General features: G+C 44.0%; 1 protein-coding gene across 4 annotated transcripts in view; it reads left to right on the plus strand.

The window, feature by feature from the left end:
- The window catches only part of SLC25A48 (solute carrier family 25 member 48), a 43,292-nt gene extending 34,917 nt beyond the window's left edge, over window positions 1-8,375 (plus strand). For all 4 annotated transcript variants that reach the window (XM_082381433.1, XM_082381434.1, XM_082381435.1 and 1 more), the window contains exons 7-8: window positions 3,904-4,033; window positions 7,175-8,375. In XM_082381433.1, the coding sequence (XP_082237559.1) occupies window positions 3,904-4,033; window positions 7,175-7,190 (146 nt within the window). In that variant the 3' untranslated portion in view covers window positions 7,191-8,375. The remainder of the gene's footprint in view (window positions 1-3,903; window positions 4,034-7,174) is intronic.
- Window positions 8,376-21,274: the final 12,899 nt, after the last annotated feature.

The raw sequence follows: 21,274 nt of genomic DNA on the forward strand, positions 1-21,274 counted from the left end.
TGGATACCCTCATCTTGTTCCTGATCTTAGAGGAAATGCTTTCAGCTTTTCACCATTGATTAAGAAGTTAGCTGTGGGCTTGTCATATATGGCCTTTATTATTTTTATCATAAATAGATGTTGAATCAATTGTCTTTTGTATTTTTTTAGCAGAAGCACAATTTGTGATTCAACCAATAAATACAGAGTGACACATAAGAGAGATTCAAAAGAGATGCTCAGTTTTTATTTGAGATTTTTTTTCTATTTCCCCAAATATTAATGTATCATTTTTCCAAAAAGTGCTGTAGAAGCAAAATATATTGCAGATATTATTTCCTCCAAAAATTTACTGTGTTCTGTTAAAAGCAAAGTCCTAGAAAACAACTGAGGTCAGATGATTGATTTCTTAACCTCAAAAGTGTCTGACCCACAGTTTATATTCAGAGACAGGTTTTAAGCAGAGATAGCAATATTCAACTTGATTAACCACATCATTGACTGAAATTATTTTTTATTAGTTGCTTAAAAAATTTGTAGTATGTGAACATAGGAAGCTTCAAAAGGTATAAGAGGATATACTGTCTAAATGTCCCTCCTGTGACCCCCTGCCAGTCTTCTCTCAAAGGCAATCACTGTTATAAGTTTCTTGTGATATATTTTCAAAATATTCACAGCCTATGCAAGCATATATGTGTGTGAGTATATTTATGTATGTTTGTATAGGTGTTTGCATATAAACATACATAGCAACATGATTAAAAAAATAATCTTATACAGCCCTGGAAAGTTGGGTGGTCTCACAGTCAGATCCCCAGCAGCGGCAGGTGGAGCACCTTTTCCCAAGGCTGAGGGATGGCTCCAATCCTAGTGAGCTTGAGTGCTGGCTTTGTGGAGTACCCATTCCCAAACAGTTTTATTGCAGCTCACTGAGGCTGCAACCTATTCTCACTTCCCTATGGAAGAAGAACTCAGTGATAGTAAAGAATTGGAAAGGAGTCAAATAATGGCAATGGTACCCAATTTTAGTAGCCCCTTGTAACTCAGTGATTACAAGTAAAGCAGTCTTTATGGTAGGGGAATTAGTAAGTCCATGGACTTCTGGGGCATTCCCAAGTCAGAACGGAAGAAAGGTGGGGTAGTTTTGGATCCATTCTCTGCCTGCTGCGAGGATCGTCCTAAACCACATGGGCCATGGCTCACACTTGGAGAGCTGTCATCTGCAATAAGGAGGCTGGAGGAGTGACTTGATGTCCTCTAGCTCCACAGAGGTGACTGTTGTGAGGGGGTTTGTGACAGTGGGATGAGACTGGATGACTCTAAGGAGAGATGGAGGGGACCATTTGTAAGTAGGCACCAGTGTTGGTTACTCTTTGGTTCTGCTACTTGGGGGATCTGAAGGCTTCCCTCCACTCCAGGAATCCCCCACTACCACAACCACCACCAGGATGCTTTCAGCCCAGAGACCATTCTTTTTTCACAGCAAGGAGTTTGTTCGTTCATGCGTTCATTCATTCATTCACTCATTCATTCATCTGCCTGTCCATCCATCCATTGATTCATTTAATAAGATTTATAGAGGCTCCTCTAGGCCAAGCACCGTGCAGATGCTAGGGATTCAGATGTGAGCCGCACTACTCTGACTGGGACTATTAATGAAGGGACAGACAAGTCATAGGTGATTGGAGGATGGTGTGAGAAGTGCTGTGATGGCAGAGATACTGAGGGCACAGAAGACAGCGGGCCATAATCCTACTTGGGGTGGCCATGGCAGGGCTACCAGAGGGTATAGCCGAGTCTGGGGAGGATTCCAGCAGAGGGGACCAGAAGAGGCTCAGTGGTGAGAGAGAGCTGGCCTGTTAGGAGGAGTGAATGGCAGGCCAATATACTGCCCACAATGTCAAGTGTAAGAGGCAGCTCAGAGAAGTGCAAGGAGAGAGCATGTGGGTCCTGGCAGCCCAGGGAAGGGTATGGACTTGACCTTGGGAAGTGGGGAGCCATTGAGGATTCATGAGGAAAGACTCTGTCTACTGTTTTTGTGTTCCAAAAGCCAAGGTGATAGCCAGTAGCTCTGCACTCTTTTTGCCATCTTTGGGCCTCACAGCAGAGCAGGCCATAGCTAGGGGGAGGTCACCTCTGGCTGCCTGAAGTGGCCCACGGCTCCTGCATGGCCCAGTGCCGTGGGAGAGGAGGATCACATTCCAAGCTGCGTCCTGCCTGGCTTGCCTCGCCTTGCAGAGCCAAACCCCGGTGCACATGGGAGCCTCTGTGTGCACCCGGCATGGAATTTTCCTCTCAGAGCCTGACCCAGTTCCTTGCTGCTATTCAGTCACCCTGGCTGAGCCTGTGGAATTCCAGAAAGGTTAGACATTAGAGAGGAGTACTAATGTTACAAGGAGCCCTCTTGCCCCCTACCTGAATTGCTCCAGGGTTTGGCTGGGCCACTTGCTCACCTCTGGGGATCTTAAGCTCCCTTCCCTGGGGCCAAGGCTCCCTCACCCACCAAGGTACACTGAGGCCCTTCTCTCTCCTTCCTGACGAAGCTGCATGTCCCAGGCTGCCACGAGTGCCATGGTGCAGGCGCCTCTCCTGAAGGGATGTCTGTCACCTGACGTCCTGGCCCATGACAGTGGCCTGCACCTACCCTGACATCACAGTGTCCAACAACTAAGAAAACTGGGGACATGCAAGGGATTTCTACCTTCTGAAAATTATAGTACCAGGTCTAGTCCGTAAACAGTAAATTATACAGGCATCAATAAACAAGTTTACATCTTATACCTGACAGTTCTCAGGTCATTCACACTTGGGTAGTGATTTACCTTCAGACATGTGATCTCTTCCCAGAGAAGACATTTAATGACAGCTCCTCCCCATCCCACCCCTCACCAAGGCCTTTACTTATTCTCATCATGTTCTAGGTTATACTGTAGTTACTCCTGAATGGGGCTTATCTTCCCTAGTAGCTTATAAACTTCCCAAGGGCTGGAACCACATCACAGAGATCAGTGTCTACCCAGCACCAGGCAGGAAGATTCAGGGTGGAAGGGAAGCATCTTACCATATTCCCTAGGCGTGAAGACAAATACAGTCTTCTTGTATTAAAGGCCGGGTTTAGGCCAGTGGTACTAATACTCCTCAGCACTCATACTAATGACCAAAGTGGAGTGCTACTCTGTATGAAGTGGTGAGTACTGATGATAAGGATGGTGGTGTGACTGTCAACAGTTAAGGAGTGCTTTACTGCCTGACAGGCACTGTGAAAATGCCTTTAAAAGTAACGTCTCATCTATTCCCTCAAAAACTGTAGGAGGTCAATAGTATTATTACCCCTATTTGACAGTTGGGAAAATTGACTTCTAGAGACTTTGCTATTTTCCCAAGTAACACAGCTACTAACTGGCAAACTGTACCTGGACTCCAGGTGTGTCATCTTGAGCAGGGCCTGAGTTCCCCCTACCCTGCCCCTTTGGGGACGTCCTGTGAAGCACCTGTCACAGTTGTTGGTCATGGCCGGGTGCTCTGCCCCTGCAAAGCGTGTGGAGCTCTGACTTGCAGAGTCCCGAGAACCGAGCATCTGTGCGCATGCTCACGAGAGAGCGCCACAAACGAGTGTATGTGGTGTTCGCGGGACTCACCTGTTGGCGCATAGTATGTAGCGCATGCGTACCGGGCCTGCGTACCGGGCCTGCGAAGGAACGCGCCTTCAGAAGTGACGTGGCTGAGGGTGGGGGCGTGGCTGGGGTGTGTGTGTGCTGGAGGGGGAGGGTCTCCACCTTCCCGGTCCTTTGGGCTCTGTAGGGTCCAGCCTGGGACAGGGGGCTGCGTGGGTGGGCAGCAGCGCCGGCCCTGGCTCTGCCCTCGGTGGCAGCCCTGCGGAAGGTGCAGGTCAGTGCCCTGTGATAACGCTGCCTCCTGCCAAAGGTGTTTTTCAGAGGCATCACGGTCAATGCCGTGCGGGGCTTCCCCATGAGCGCGGCCATGTTCCTTGGGTACGAGCTCTCGCTGCAGGCGATCCGCGGGGACCACGTGGCGACCAGCCCCTGAGCGCAAGGTCAGTGCACCTCCTTCCCAGCCACTTGCGCCCTCTTGGAGCTTAAAACTTTCTTTGAGGTGAAAATGGTGTGGCCTTCTGAAATATCCCTCTATCATTTGTTTCCTGTTTAATCTGTGTTAATTCTGGGCTAGAATTGCCACCCTTCTTGTCATCAAAAAGCCCTTCTGAAATGCCCACCTGTGGCTGATGGTGAGCTGGACGCTCAGTAACTGAGGTCGGCACAGAACTTACCTGTTTATAGTGAGCTCACCTATCTGTTTCCCGTTCAGTAGCTTCAAGAGCCCTTGGAGAGACGCGTGTTTAGCTTCACTGTACAATTTAAATAACCCAGGCTCAAGACTGAGGACTTGAACCAGGGTTCCCACCGCCTGTTACACAGGCACCATCTCCCCACCTCCCTACTGAACTCAGTCTAGGTCTGAGGACAGGCTCCCAGAGTCTAGAGGACAGCCTCTGCTATACCATCCCTGCCTCCCTCACCCTCTCCTTTTCCTGTTCTCATTGTAGAAAGGTCACTGCAGCCAAAGGGATCTAAAAACAGAAATCTGAACAAGTGACTCCCTTGCTCCAGTGTCCTCAATGGCTTCCCATTGCCCTCTAGGTTAAGTGTCAGTCCTTAACAGCCTCGTTCTCACCAGCATCTTAGACATACCATCCTCACTCTCGCCTCAGGGTGTTTGTGCATGCCGCCCTTGCCTGACACCCTCTTCTCAGGCCTTCCTCTTGTTTTTGGCCTCACCAACTCCTCTTTGTTGTCCAGGCCTTGGTGTAGAGGTCTCCTCCTCCAGGAAGCCTGCCCTGATGTCTCAGCCAGGAGAATGTGTGCCTGCTGTAGGCTCTGCTCTGTCCCTACCACATGCCCATGCATTATAACTGCCTGCCAACTTTCCTCACTCCCCAGCCAGCACGAAGGTTCCAGAAGAGCTATAACTATGTTTTCACCTCTGTATCACTAGTGCTTCTCACGAAGCCTGGCACACAAATGGCCACTCAGAAACACCGTTGAGTAGATGGATGATCAACTTCCAATATCCCTTCTTTTCCTCCCTTGTTTCTCCTTCTCTAGCCCCAAACTAGTTGTTTGCAGAGCTCAGAAGACAAAGTGGGATGAGTCACTGAATTTTCTAGAAAACAAGAGACCATTTTGCTTCGGTCGTGGTGACTGCAAATTCTCTCAAAAAGGATTGTCTTCATCAGGAAGGTCTAACCAACCTCCCTGTTGACTGCCCTGGGGCATCAGAGTCTGGCTAGGATGCGTGGATGGGGCCAGACCCTAGAGCCAAGGGAAGGGCAGGATGGATCAGGCTCATGAGAGTGAGCCCAGGCCCAGCCCTGGACACTGGCTTTAAATCACATGCTTTAGCTTTTCACTAAAGCACCTGTATCCACAGCTTTCTGGCTTTTTGCCCTCTCTTACAAAAGGAAAAGGGCAGCAACACATTTTGCATAATTAAATATCCTGCGTAAAGAGTCACTGAACTTGGGTTATGTCCAGGACAGGGAAGAGAAGTCTGGTTCTTAAAGCTGTGCTCAGATACTGGCCACATCCCCCTTTTAACAGATGAAAGTGACTTTTAAAAAATTCTATCATAAAATCAATTTTTATTGTAGGAAAAAATAGAAAATACAAATAAACAAAAAGAACAAAATAAAAATACCTGTAATCTCATGACCTTGTTAATATTCTTCCAACTTTTTTATCCCCCAAATGGGATCCAACTTTACTCAGTATTTTATAACTCACTCCTCCCATTTACTAGTTCAGGACCATTTTTCCATGTCATTAAATCTTCAGCTGCAAAGCGGTTTTAATGCCAAGGCTTCACAGATCCCAGAGTCGCTGGATGCTTGCCTGAGCCATGGCACCCTGCCACTTGTGGCCACCCTGGTGATTGGCTACTTCAGGAGGAAAGAAGGCGTTTCTAGCAAGCCCAATCCTGATTGTCCTGGATTTGGCCTTTCAGAGCAGTGCCCCAACTGGAAGCTTTTCCTTCTGAAAGTGCTCTGATAGGACAAGGGGCACAGATGTCTGTGTGCCTTTTCTCTGCTGGGGTGGCGAGGGGGCTGGTGCCTCTCAGGTGGAGGAGGGCATTCCCAATGACTCTTCTGGAGCCTCATCTTGAACAAGCCTCACCCAAGGAGTTCAACTTCCTGCTCTAATCCAAGAACACCAAAGCCCTTTAATGAGTCCTGGATCTGAATTTATCAAGTAGCACTGAAATCTCGGGCAGGTCATGCCCCAGGCAGCAGTAAAACCCACTTTTTGAAGACAAGGCAGCCAGTGCCTGCCTCGTAACCTAGACTGAGGACAGAGTGGGATGAGGTAGTTAGAGAATTAGGGAGCCTAAAAAGTGGTGGGACGCTGTCTATCTCGATTCCTGGGCACAGGTGGTGGGAACGGCGTGGAATTGTTTCCAGGTGCCTGCAGGGAATAGAGTCCAGCCCCAAGCAGCTCCAGCCCCCTTCCAACCACCAGATACAGAGCTCTCCCCCCGCCCCCACGAAGTCCTGGGAAGGAAGAGCACTTCCCTCTCACTCATCCACTCAGTTATCTTGCTCCCAGATCACACATATGAGTGACCCAAGGATCATTTGAAACCCAGTAAATACCGCACAAGGTGGTGGTTTTGTGATGTGGTTAGTTTTGTCTGTTCACGTAGAGAAACCAGGATCAGACTGTACAAGGAAGATGACCTTTGGTGGTAGAAGTGGGGTCCCAACCACCGCTCAGCGGTCAGCACTTGTGAATCCAAGCACTGACCTGAATTCACAGGTCCGAGGCCTGTGAATCCAACTGCACCATCCCTACCGGCCCGCCAGCATCCCCTGCCCCCAGAACTTTCCTGGAATGATGCTGGTTCGCCCTCTGCTGTGACATTCAGACTTCATTGGCCCACTTTTCAACTTCAGGAAAATTCATTTTCAAGGCAGGAAGATACATGTTTTCCTACAATATCTTTTATCGAACTTTTACAAATAACCCCGGACAACCTCATAGCCTTTCCCCAGTCTTTTCTCATGGCGATACTTTGCCCAGTGTTGCTTCACAAAAACAGTTTTCAGATAGATTGACTCCTGGATCTCGCTGACTGATAACCCCAGTTAGATGAAAGTCTTAGCTTTCCTCTTTCTTTCCAGAGCCAGCATCACCTGACCAGGGCCTCATTCTGCTACAGCTGATGCTGATGGCGGCGTCTCTAGAACCTGTGGTAGCGAATTTACTGAAGAGAAAGAATGCCTCCCCGCCGACCCTCAGCCACCCGGTCTCACCTCCAGAATCCCTGCTTTCCCAGTTGCAAGCACTCTTCCTCACCTATGGGCTGGGGCCGCTGAGCTGCTGCCTTGGAAGGACCTTTGATTCATGACCATCTATTTCAGATCCTCACTGGCACCTGATATCAAGCAGGGTCAAATAGACCCTGCCCCCAAGACTGCTGTAAACTCGCTGGGAATTCACAGAGGAGCTGGAGTTGTCTCTGAGTTCCCAAATAAAAACATTTCTGTATCAGATGCTTCCGCCTGCCTTCCAAGAGACTGGCCACCCTCATTCTTCCCTCTGCTTAGACCCCTGTGGATGTCACCGGCCCAGAGAGGAGCCCTCTCGACACAGGTGAGGAGAGGAACTCAGATGGCAAGCGCGCTCCTTTTTCCCCAGCTGCCTCAGGTGGGCAGGGCGGCGGGGAAGCCTTGTAGCAGGTTTCTCTTCCCCGGACAGTGGCATGCGCGGCTGCAGCATCTCCGGGATGGCAGTATTGAGTGCAGGTCGGGTGGGCATTCTCTGGGCCTTATTTTCACATGGAGGACAAAACACAACAAAATGAACTCTTTGTCCACAGTCTGATTTCCATTATGATGTCATTAATCTAAATTTTACTTCTCCCTGGGACCATGTGGGGAGGCCACTGCTCTTTTGCTGTTATGTGTCCATGATGTCACTGCCACTTCCAAGCCCCCAGGAGCATCCCTAATCAGTCATACAGCCCCTTCCTCGTGAGCTGAACGCCGCTCCCGAATCCTTCTCAACACAGTGCCCTGGGAAGCCGCCACCAGCCAGCGTGATGCATCTATTCCTGGCTTAGATCCTGGTGGGGAAAATATCCTTAGATTCCCCACCACCACCCCTTTTTTCCCCCTTGAAAGGGTCTTCCTTGATTTTTCCACTGCCTCCCATCCCCCTTGAGTGATTTGGAGAATGTCTCTGAAAATCCCCTCCCCCAACAGACCCAGCACCAGCACAAAGCATGGCTCTGGCACCAAGTTGAAAGTGTTCAGTCTCCTCAACTTATGCTGTTACTGTAGCAAAGGGTTCCCTGCTTGAAATAAAACCCTCAGTATGGTCTCCTTGATTTTTCTCCTTTACTACCCCTGGCACTGTGGGGTCCCCGGGCAGCTCTATAGGCTGCGGTCTAAACTCTTCATCCCGCCAGCAGCAGGATGTTCGCTCCTTCCTTCAGTCATCAAACATTTTTGAGCATTGACTACATGCAGACACTGTCCTTGATGTTGGGGACAGCCATGAAGGGCCCCTGTGGTACTTCCGTTCTGGCGTATTAGAGACGGTTCTGTTTACATGAGAGATGGGTCTGCATGCATCGCTGGGCCTGGCAGGCACTATGGATGCTGGTGAAGAGAGGCTGACTAGCATCTGGTTCATTCCCGGGGGAACCTGAGGTGTTTTGTATAACACAACCCAGAACATGTTTCTTAAGTCCTCCTCAGCTAGACCATTTCCTGGCGCTGCTGCTGGTTGCCAGTTTGTTCAGAAGAGTGTTGTATTCACGAGGCCAGGTGGGGTCTTCTGCTGGGTGCTTCTGATGAGCTGAGATCCGCAACAACCTTCTTCAGGTGTCAGAACCTGTCCCAGGTTCTTCTGATCATCTTGGCTCCTCTGCATGATTGAAGGAGGTAAGTTAACATGGAAATATGATGCTGGCTGTATATTAAGTGCAAAAATGAAGTGGAAGGGTAAAATGTGTGATGTTACTCCTTTAAAAATATATATGTTGGGGCTTCCCTGGTGGTGCAGTGGTTAAGAATCCACCTGCCAATGCAGGGGACACGGGTTCGAGCCCTGGCCCAGGAAGACCCCACATGCTGCGGAGCAACTAAGCCTGTGCGCCGCAACTACTGAGCCTGCATGCCACAACTACTGAGCCTGTGAGCCACAACTACTGAAGCCCGCGTGCCTAGAGCCCACGCTCCGCAACAAGAGAAGGCACCGTGAAGCCCACACACTGCAACAAAGAGTAGCCCCCTCTCGCCGCATCTAAAGAAAGCCCGTGCACAGCAACACAACACAGCCAAAAATAAAAATTAATTAATTAAAAAATATATATATATATGTTATATAAATATATTCTAATTATGCATAATTATATAGATATTGAAAAGAATCTGGAAGGATACACACCAAACTTAATAGTGGCTATTTTGGGAATATGGAATTGGGAGAAGGCTTTCAATTTCTACTTTGATGATGATGGTGATTTCTCTGTGCACCACTATAGTGTTTCAATCTTTTACAGTGAGCATATATTGATTTTATAATTTTTAAAAATAAAGGCACATCTATTTGCAGAGCTGGGTTCCATGCTGGGCACTTATTTCTCAGGCTCCCGCTGGCTCAGCTGCACAGGCCAACTTCAGGCTCTAAGCAACAGCCCTTCCTCTGCCTGCCCTGCCCACCCCAGTGCCAGTTATACACAGCCTGCAGCACACTTTCTGCACACACACACACACACACACACACACACACACACACACACACACACACGAACACCTGGACAGCAAAAGGATGGGCCTCAATCTTAATGAAGGCACTCGACCCCAACCCAGACAAACCTCATGTGTAGCCAGTACTGGGAGGGGTCAACCAGCAATGGCCCCACTTCCTGTTAGATTCTCCTGGAGGAGAGAATCTTGTGGAATAATTGGGACCAACAGTTTGGGGGTTGTCCTTAGTCCACACGTCATACACTCAACCCAAAAGATGTGTGTTGATCTGACTCTGTACCAGGTGCTTGTGCTAGGTATGCTGGGTGACCACGGCAGGGATCCTGCCCTCGGGAAGCTTAGTACAGGCTGATCTGTGTCATCATCAGGAGTATGTTTACAAATGGAATTCCATTTTTTTTCGGCTGAGCCTTGCGGCATGTGGGATCTTAGTTCCCCGACCAGGGATCAAACCCGTGCCCCCTGCATTGAGACCGCAGAGTCTTAACCACTGGACTGCCAGGGAAGTCCCAGAATTCCATTTTTCAGAGAGGCTGAAGACAGAACAGAATTTCACGCTAAGCACCAGGTTTGGTGCCTGTATCCTGGTCTTGCAGAACTTCAGATTTGCCCTTTTGCCTTCCTGGGGACGGCGAAAAGAATACCAGTAACCATTATTCTACAGCAGAGGTTCTCCACAGCAGTCCTTTCACTCTGTAAAATTACGGAGGGCCGCAAGGAATTTTTGTTTATATAGATTATAACATTTACAGAAATTAAAACAGAATTTTTACAATGTTGTGTTAGTTTCAGGTGTACAGCAAAGTGAATCAGTTATATGAATACATTTATCCACTCTTTTAGATTCTTTTTCCATATAGGTCATTACAGAGTATTGAGTTCCCTGTGCTATACAGTAGGTCCTTATTAGTTATCAATTTTATATATAGTAGTGTGTATATGTCAATCCGTATCTCCCAATTTATTCCTCTCCCCCTTCCCCCCGGTAACCATAAGTTTGTTTTCTACATCTGTAACTCTATTTCTCTTTTGTAAATAAGTTCATTTGTACTATTTTTTTAGATTCCACATATAAGTGATATCATATGATATTTGTCTTTCTCTGTCTGACTTATCAGTACTTCACTCAGTATTACAATCTCTAGGTCCATCCATGTTACTGCAGATGGCATTATTTCGTTCTTTTTTGTGGCAGAGTAATATTCCAGTGTATGTATGCACCACATCTTTATCCACTCCTCTGTCAATGGACATTTAGATTGCTTCCATGTCTTGGCTATCGTAAACAGCACTGCAGTTGGGGTGCATGTATCCTTTTGAACCATGTTTTTTTCCCAGATATATGCCCAGTAGTGGGATTGCTGGGACATATGGTAGTTCTATTTTTAGTTTTTTAAGGAACCTCCATGCTGTTCTCCATAGTGGTTGTACCAATTTACATTCCCACCAACAATACAGGAGGGTCCCCTTTTCTCCACACCCTCTCCAGCATTTATTGTTTGTAGACTTTTGAAGATAGCCATTATGACTGGTGTGAGGTGATACCTCATTGTAGTTTTGATTTGCATTTCTCTGATAATTAGTGATGTTGAGCATCCTTTGGCCATCTGTAAAAACTGAGAATTTTTAAAGTATTTGTTTAAAGTATAATAAGCCCATTACATTTTAGCACACATATTTTAATGAAAACAGTTATTCTTTCCAAACAAAAATAAATAATGAGGAAAGTTGCACTGTTTTACAGTTTTGCAAATCTCCTAATGTCTGGCTTAAACAGAGGACAGTTGGATTCCCATATTTGCTTCTGCTTTCGGTCGGTTGCGATATCCCTTGACACGTAGTTTTCTGAAAACTCCATTGTACACTTGTGATAATATGAGAGTAAAAAAGGCAGATAATATCTTGGTGTCATATGAAAATAGTTTTGAGCACGGGTCTCCCTTTGAGAACTCCTGCTCTACAGAACAAAATCAGTCACCCAAAAGCGCTCTCGGCTGATGAGCTGTAGAATCGCCACTAGGTGGCAGCAGAGGTCAACTAAATGCACCGCAGGTCGGGGCTTCTGGTACGTCGTGACGTTGGTTTCAGTGGTTAGAGCATCTGGGCCCCATGACACTTCTCTTCCTGTTTTTTGGGGTCTCATCATCTCCGTTGTTGTCATTGTTCTTTTACTTCTCTGTGGTGGAACTAACTTCAGACCAGGGAGACCTTGCCTTGGGTTCCAGCTCCAGGTCTGTAATCTGCTACCTGCATGAACTTGGCAAGATTTGGCCCTCCTGGACCTCAGTTTCCTCATCTGTAAAATGGCCACACTGGGTGGACCTCCCTTACCTATCTTCCAGGGATTCAGTAAGACTCTATTGTTAAAGTGGTTTTCTAAACTGTGAAGTGCTAAACAGGGGTCAGAGGAACGTGGTGGAGGTTGGGTACTCTGTGATTTTTCCTGTTTCGGTTTCAGGCTGTCTTCCTCTCTCTGAGTCTGGGTTGTTGGCATTTTTCATGGGATGATACAGAGTGGCTGCATCGGTGGTCCCTGAGCCTTGTCTCTGCCTCTAAAACTCTGACTTCTACAGATGCTCGGCTCCTAGGCCTCTGGACCCCCAAGTAGACCTCCAATATGCGTGCTTGGGGTGGGGTGGATGCAGATGCTGATGTGACCTTTCTGATGCCCAGGATATCTGTCGAGTCACTGATTCAAGTCCTCCAGGGTTCTGACTCCCAGTGCCTCTCTCTGACAGGCTGATATCAATGAAGTTTCCAGGAAACATTTGGTCAAGCAGAGGAGTCCAGCCCGTGAGCACCTGGGAGCCGGAAAAACCATCCAGAGAATGTCTGCTTTTTCAGGCTGCTGGTGGAGAGTGGGGAGAGGCCAGCATGCTCTGGGCCCAGTCACCCTCACCAGTCACAGGACCCACCCCTAACTGCCTTGTGCCGGCTGTCGCTCCCCTCCACACCTGTAGATTATGAAGACACCACTGTGTCGAACCCAGCACTTGGCACTCCTTGCGTGCTTTACTGGTGTTTGTTGATTGATTCAGCCACATCCTCAGGTGTACAAAAAATAAAAGAAGCTTGCTTTTTTTTTTTTAATTTAGTTTTTTTCAAGCTTCCATTCTACCTGGTGGCAGAAAAAGTAATTTTGCCATTTCAGATGTAAAACTCAGAAATTCCAAGTTAAATACAGCCAGTTCAGGATTTTCTCCTTCTTCTCCCTCTCCTGGGGTGACTTTAGATTCTCAGGGTTTGGGGTATAGGGAGAGGCTTCTTGCTCTTGGGAGATGCTCCATCCTATGCTAGCATTCTTCCTGTCTAGTCCTGGAGCATGGCCTTCCCTCCATGGTGGCTTCTGTGGAAGCATCTTCATTCCCATCTGGTCCTGGCCACATGGTCCCTGCCTGCCATATCTGCCAACCCCGAGGCCCCTCTGGCCTTACCGTGCTCCATGACACATCCATGCCCCTCTCTGTCCTATGGGAAAAGCCTTGCCTTCCACACTGGAACTACTCAAGGGCCTGCATCAGGCCCACCTTCCTGGGGCTCCCTATGCCACACCATGTAATGGGTGGCAGGAGACAATTTCTTTTCCGACTGTCATCTCCCGGGGCACACAGGACATGTGGCTCAGGAGCCCTCCCTTCTCAGGTCCTCAAGCCTCCCTGGAGTTCTGCCACCACCACTCCAAGCTCAGCTGGGGGAGAGGCACTCACCAGTGTCTGCTATCATCTTCTCTAACTTCTCTTCCATGGTCCATAGGCTATTACTTCCTCCCCCTATAGCTAGGAGCTCTACCTTTGGAAATTCAAAAGCCAAGAATTAACATCTATATTAATAAGTAAAGGACAGTCACTTCAGTCGATGCAGAAAAAGCATTCGACAAACTCCAATACTTGTTCATGATAAAAACACTCAATGAACTGAGAAGAGAAGAGAGCTTCCTCAACCTGATACAAGGCATCTACAAAAAGTCCACAGCCAACATCAAACTTATAGTGAAAGGATAGGTGCTTTCCTACTAAGATCAGGAACAAGACTCTGGCCACTTCTATCCAACATTGCACTGGATGTTGTAGCCAGGGTAATTAGGCAAGAAAATGAAATATAAGGCATCCACATTGGAGAGGAGAACTAAGCTACTTCTATTTACAGATGATATGATCTGGTATATAGAAAATCCTAAGGAATCCACTAAAACCTATTAGAACGAATAAATAAGTTCAGCAAGGTTTCAGGATATAAGATCAACCTACAAAAATCAATTGTATTTCTATATCTTAGCAATGAACATACCAGAAATGAAATTAAGAAAACAATTCTGTTTACAATTGTATTTGAATAATGAAATATTTAGGCACATTTTAATAAAAGAAGTACAGGATTTTTATACTAAAAACTACAAAACCTTACTGAAAGAAAATTTAAAAGATCTAAATAAATAGAAAGATACTCTATGTCATGGATCAGAAGACTAAATATTGTTAAGATAGCAGTACTTCCCAAATTGGCATACAGATTTAATGCAATCTCTCTCAAAATCCCAGATAGCTTTGAAAAAAAAAAAAAAAAAACCAAAACGCTAATCTTAAAACTCATATGGAAATGCAAAGGACCCAGAGTAGCCAAAACAATTTTGATATGTAAGAGTCAAGTTGGAGGACTCACTCTTGCCTATGACAAGGTTACAGTGATCAAGACAGCATGGTGCTGGCATAAGGATAGACTCATAGAGCAGCAGGATAAAATTGGGAGTCCAGAAATAAACCCTTACTTTCATGGTCAATTGGTTTTTGATGTGGGTGCCAAGATAATTCAATGGAGAAAGAATAGTCTTTTCAACAAATGGTGTTGGGTCAACTGAGTATCCACATGCCAGAAGAGTGAAGTTGGAACCTTATCTCACACCATATATGAAAATTAACCCAAGACGGATCATAGACCTAGATGTAAGAGGTAAAACTATGAAACTCATAGAAGAAAACATACAAATAAATCTTTGTGACCTTGGGTTAGGCAAAGATTTCTTAGAATACCAAAAGTGTAAGTGACAAAATAGAAAATAGACAAACTGGATGATAACTTAAAACTTTTGTGCTACCAATACCATGAAGAAAAGGAAAAAGACAACCCACAAAATGGGAGAAAATATTTGCAAATCTTATATCAAATAAGAGACTTTGATCCAGAAGTACAAAGAACTCTTACAACTCAACTATAAAAAGACAAATAACTCAATTTAAAAATGGGCAAAGGCAGGGCAGACAGCAGAAGCAAGAAGAACTGCAATCCTGCAGCCTGTGGAACAAAAACCACATTCACAGAAAGAGAGACAAGATGAAAAGGCAGAGGGCTATGTACCAGATGAAGGAACAAGGTAAAACCCCAGAAAAACAACTAAATGAAGTGGAGATAGGCAACCTTCCAGAAAAAGAATTCAGAATAATGATAGTGAGGATGATCCAGGACCTTGAAAAAAGAATGGAGGCAAAGATTCAGAAGATGCAAGAAATGTTTAACAAAGACCTAGAAGAATTAACAAACAAACAAAGATGAACAATACAATAACTGAAATGAAAACTACACTAGAAGGAATCGATAGCAGAATAACTGAGGCAGAAGAACGGATAAGTGACCTGGAAGACAGAATGGTGGAATTCACTGCTGTGGAACAGAATAAAGAAAAAAGAATGAAAAGAAATGAAGACAGCCTAAGAGACCTCTGGGACAACATTAAACGCAACAACATTCGCATTATAGGAGTCCCAAAAGGAGAACAGAGAGAGAAAGGACCTGAGAAAATATTTGAAGAGATTATAGTCGAAAACTTCCCGAACATGGGAAAAGAAATAGCCACCCAAATCCAGGAAGCACAGAGAGTCCCATATAGGATAAACCCAAGGAGAAACACGCCGAAACACATAGTAATCAAATTGGCAAAAATTAAAGACAAAGAAAAATTATTGAAAGCAGCAAGGGAAAAACGACAAATAACATACAACGGAATTCCCATAAGGTTAACAGCTGATTTCTCAGCACAAACTCTACAAGCCAGAAGGGAGTGGCATGATATACTTAAAGTGATGAAAGGGAAGAACCTACAACCAAGATTACTCTACCCAGCAAGGATCTCATTCAGATTTGACAGAGAAATTAAAACGTTTACAGACAAGCAAAAGCTAAGAGAATTCAGCACCACCAAACCAGCTCTACAACAAATGCTAAAGGAACTTCTCTAAGTGGGAAACACAAGAGAAGAAAAGGACCTACAAAAACAAACCCAAAACAATTAAGAAAATGGTCATAGGAACATACAAATAGATCATTACCTTAAACGTGAATGGATTAAATGCTCCAACCAAAAGACACAGGCTTGCTGAGTGGATACAAAAACAAGACCCATATATATGCTGTCTACAAGAGACCCACTTCAGACCTAGGGACACATTCAGACTGAAAGTGAGGGGATGGAAAAAGATATTCCATGCAAATGGAAATCAAAAGAAAGCTGGAGTAGCAATACTCATATCAGATAAAATAGACTTTAAAATAAAGAATGTTACAAGAGACAAGGAAGGACACTACATAATGATCAAGGGATCAATCCAAGAAGAAGATATAACAATTATAAATGTATATGCACCCAACATAGGAGCACCTCAATACATAAGGCAACTGCTAACAGCTGTAAAAGAGGAAAGAGACAGTGACACAATAATAGTGGGGGACTTTAACACCTCACTTACACCAATGGACAGATCATCCAAAATGAAAATAAATAAGGAAACAGAAGCTTTAAATGACACAATAGACCAGATAGATTTAATTGATATTTATAGGACATTCCATCCCCAAACAACAGATTACAGTTTCTTCTCAAGTGCACATGGAACATTCTCCAGGATAGATCACATCTTGGGTCACAAATCAAGCCTCAGTAAATTTAAGAAAACTGAAATCATATCAAGCATCTTTTCTGACCACACGCTATGAGATTAGAAATGAATTACAGGGAAAAAACATAAACACAAACACATGGAGGCTAAACAATACGTTACTAAATAACCAAGAGATCACTGAAGAAATCAAAGAGGAAATTAAAAAATACCTAGAGACAAATGACAATGAAAACACAATGACCCAAAACCTATGGGATGCAGCAAAAGCAGTTCTAAGAGGGAAGTTTATAGCTATACAAGCCTACCTCAAGAAACAAGAAAAATCTCAAATAAACAATCTAACCTTACACCTAAAGGAACTAGAGAAAGAAGAACAAACAAAACCCAAAGTTAGCAGAAGGAAAGAAATCATAAAGATCAGAGCAGAAATAAATGAAATAGAAACAAAGAAAACAATAGCAAAGATCAATAAAATTAAAAGCTGGTTGTTTGAGAAGATAAACAAAATTGATAAACCATTAGCCAGACTCATCAAGAAAAAGAGGGAGAGGAGTCAAATCAATAAAATTAGAAATGAAAAAGGAGAAGTTACAACAGACACAGCAGAAATACAAAGCATCCTAAGAGACTACTACAAGCAACTCTATGCCAATAAAATGGACAACCTGGAAGAAATGGACAAATTCTTAGAAAGGTATAACCTTCCAAGACTGAACCAGGAAGAAATAGAAAGTATGAACAGACCAATCACAAGTAATGAAATTGAAACTGTGATTAAAAATCTTCCAACAAACAAAAGTCCAGGGCCAGATGGCTTCACAGGTGAATTCTGTCAAACATTTAGAGAAGAGCTAACACCCATCCTTCTCAAACTCTTCCAAAAAATTGCAGAGGAAGGAACACTTCCAAACTCATTCTATGAGGCCACCATCACCCTGATACCAAAACCAGACAAAGATACTACAAAAAAAGAAAATTACAGACCAATATCACGGATGAATATAGATGCAAAAATCCTCAACAAAATACTCACAAACAGAATCCAACAACACATTAAAAGGATCATACACCACGATCAAGTGGGATTTATCCCAGGGATGCAAGGATTCTTCAGTATACGCAAGTCAATCAATGGGATACACCATATTAACAAATTGAAGAATAAAAACCATATGATCATCTCAATAGATGCAGAAAAAGCTTTTGACAAAATTCAACACCCATTTATGATAAAAGCTCTCCAGAAAGTGGGCATAGAGGGAACCTACCTCAACATAATAAAGGCCATATACGACAAACCCACAGCAAACATCATTCTCAATGGTGAAAAACTGAAAGCATTTCCTCTAAGATCAGGAACAAGACGAGGATGTCCACTCTCACCACTATTATTCAACATAGTTTTGGAAGTCCTAGGCACAGCAATCAGAGAAGAAAAAGAAATAAAAGGAATCCAAATTGGAAAAGAAGAAGTAAAACTGTCACTGTTTGCAGATGTCATGATAATATACATAGAGAATCCTAAAGATGCTACCAGAAAACTACTAGAGCTAATCCATGAATTTGGCAAAGTTGCAGGATAGAAAATTAATGCACAGAAATCTCTTGCATTCCTATACACTAATGATGAAAAATCTGAAAGAGAAATTAAGGAAACACTCCCATTTACCATTGCAAAAAAAAGAATAAAATACCTAGGAATAAACCTACCTAGGGAGACAAAAGACCTGTATGCAGAAAGCTATAAGACACTGATAAAAGGAATTAAAGATGATACCAACAGATGGAGAGATATATCATGTTCCTGGATTGGAAGAATCAATATTGTGAAAATGCCTATACCACCCAAAGCAATCTACAGATTCAATGCAATCCCTATCAAATTACCAATGGCATTTTTTACAGAACTAGAACAAAAAATCTTAAAATTTATATGGAGGGGCTTCCCTGGTGGCGCAGTGGTTGAGAATCTGCCTGCTAATGCAGGGGACACGGGTTCGAGCCCTGGTCTGGGAAGATCCCACATGCCGCAGAGCAACTACGCCCGTGAGCCACAATCACTGAGCCTGCGCGTCTGGAGCCTGTGCTCCGCAACAAGAGAGGGCATGATAGAGGCCCACACACTGCGATGAAGAGTGGCCCCCGCTTGCCGCAACTGGAGAAAGCCCTCGCACAGAAACGAAGACCCAACACAGCCAAAAATAAATAAATTAATTAATTTTAAAAAATTTGTATGGAGACAAAAAAGACCCCGAATAGCCAAAGCAGTCTTGAGGGGAAAAAAGGGAGCTGGAGGAATCAGACTCCCTGACTTCAGACTATACTATAAAGCTACAGTAATCAAGACAATATGGTACTGGCACAAAAACAGAAACATAGATCAATGGAATGAGATAGAAAGCCCAGAGATAAACCCACGCACCTATGGTCAACTAATCTATGACAAAGGAGGCAGGGATGTACAATGGAGAAAAGACAGTCTCTCCAATAAGTGGTGCTGGGAAAACTGGACTGCTACATGTAAAAGAATGAAATTAGAACACTCCCTAACACCATACACAAAAATAAACTCAAAATGTATTAGAGACCTAAATGTAAGACCAGACACTATAAAACTCTTAGAGGAAAACGTAGGAAGAACACTCTTTGACATAAATCACAGCAAGATCTTTTTTGATCCACCTCCTAGAGTAATGGAAATAAAATCAAAAATAAACAAATGGGACCTAATGGAACTTCAAAGCTTTGCACAGCAAAGGAAACCGTAAAGAAGACAAAAAGACAACCCTCAGAATGGGAGAAAATATTTGCAAACGAATCAAGGGACAAAGGATTAATCTCCAAAATATATAAACAGCTCATGCAGCTCAATATTAAAAAAAACAAACAACCCAATCCAAAAATGGGCAGAAGACCTAAATAGACATTTCTCCAAAGAAGACATACACATGGCCAAGAAACACATGAAAAGCTGCTCAACATCACTAATTATTAGAGAAATGCAAATCAAAACTACAATGAGGTATCACCTCACACCAGTTAGAATGAGCATCATCAGAAAATCTACAAACAACAAATGCTGGAGAGGGTGTGGAGAAAAGGGAACCTTTTTGCACTGTTGGTGGGAATGTAAATTGATACAGCCACTATGGAGAACAGTATGGAGGTTCCTTACAAAACTAAAAATAGAATTACCATATGATCCATCAATCCCACTACTGGGCATATACCCAGAGAAAACCATAATTCAAAAAGACACATGCACCACAATGTTCACTGCAGCTCTATTTACAATAGCCAGGTCATAGAAGCAATCTAAATGCCCATCGACAGATGAATGGATAAAGAAGATGTGGTACATATATACAATGGAATATTACTCAGCCATAAAAAGGAACGAAATTGGGTCATTTGTTGAGGCGTGGATGGATCTAGAGACTGTCATACAGAGTGAAGTAAGTCAGAAAGAGAAAAACAAATATTGTATATTAACGCATGTATGTGGAACCTAGAAAAATGGTACAGATGAACCAGTTTGCAGGGCAGAAAATGAGACACAGATGTAGAGAACAAACGTACGGACACCAAGTGGGGAAAGCGGTGGGGTGGTGGTGGTGGTGATGTGATGAATTGGCAGATTGGGATTGACATGTATACACTGATGTGTATAAAATTGATGCTAATAAGAACCTGCTGTATAAAAAAATAAATAAAATAAAATTTTTTTAAAAATGGGCAAAGGATTTGAATAGATATTTCTATACAAGTGGCCAATGAGCACATGAAAAGATGCATCACTAGTTATAAGGGAAAAGCAAATCAAAGCTACCACGAGATACCACCTTATACCCACTAGGACGGCTATAATCAAAAGGACAGATAATAACAAATGATGACAAAGAAGTGGAGAAATTGGAACCCTCATACATTGCTGGGTAGAAATGTAAAATGGTGCAGCCACTTTGGAAAACAGTTTGGCAGTTCCTCAAAATTTAAACAGCATTACCTTATGACCTAGCAATTCCACTCATAGGTATATACCCGAGAGAAATGAAAACATGTTCACACAAAAAACCTTTATATGAATGTTCATAGCAGCATTATTCATAATAGCCAAAGAGTGGAATCAACACAAATGTCTATCAACTGATGAATGGATAAATAAAATGCAGTATATCCATGCAAAGGAATATTATTTGGCTATAAGAAGAAATGAAGTAGAACTTCCCTGGTGGTCAGTGGTTAAGACTCTGTACTTCCACTGCATGGGATGTGGGTTCGATCCCTGGTGGGGAAACTAAGATCCCACATGCTGCACGGCGTGGCCAAAATAATAATAATAATAATAAAATAAAAATTAAAAAATAAAAAGAAATGAAGTACTGATACATGCTACAACATAATGAACCTTGAAAGCATCATGGTAAGTCAAAGATGCCAGTCCCAGAAGAACACGTCATATTCCAGTTATAGGAAAAATCCAGAAGAGCCAAATTTATACAGTAGAGACAGAAAGTAGATTGTTAGTTGATTAGGCTGGGGGAAGGGAGGATAGGGAATGTCTGCTAATGTGTACAGGGTTTCTTTTGCAGGTGATGAAAATGTTCTGAAATCA

This window comes from Balaenoptera borealis (genome assembly GCF_965194805.1).
Source record: "Balaenoptera borealis genome assembly, chromosome: 2".
Lineage (NCBI taxonomy): Eukaryota > Metazoa > Chordata > Mammalia > Artiodactyla > Balaenopteridae > Balaenoptera > Balaenoptera borealis.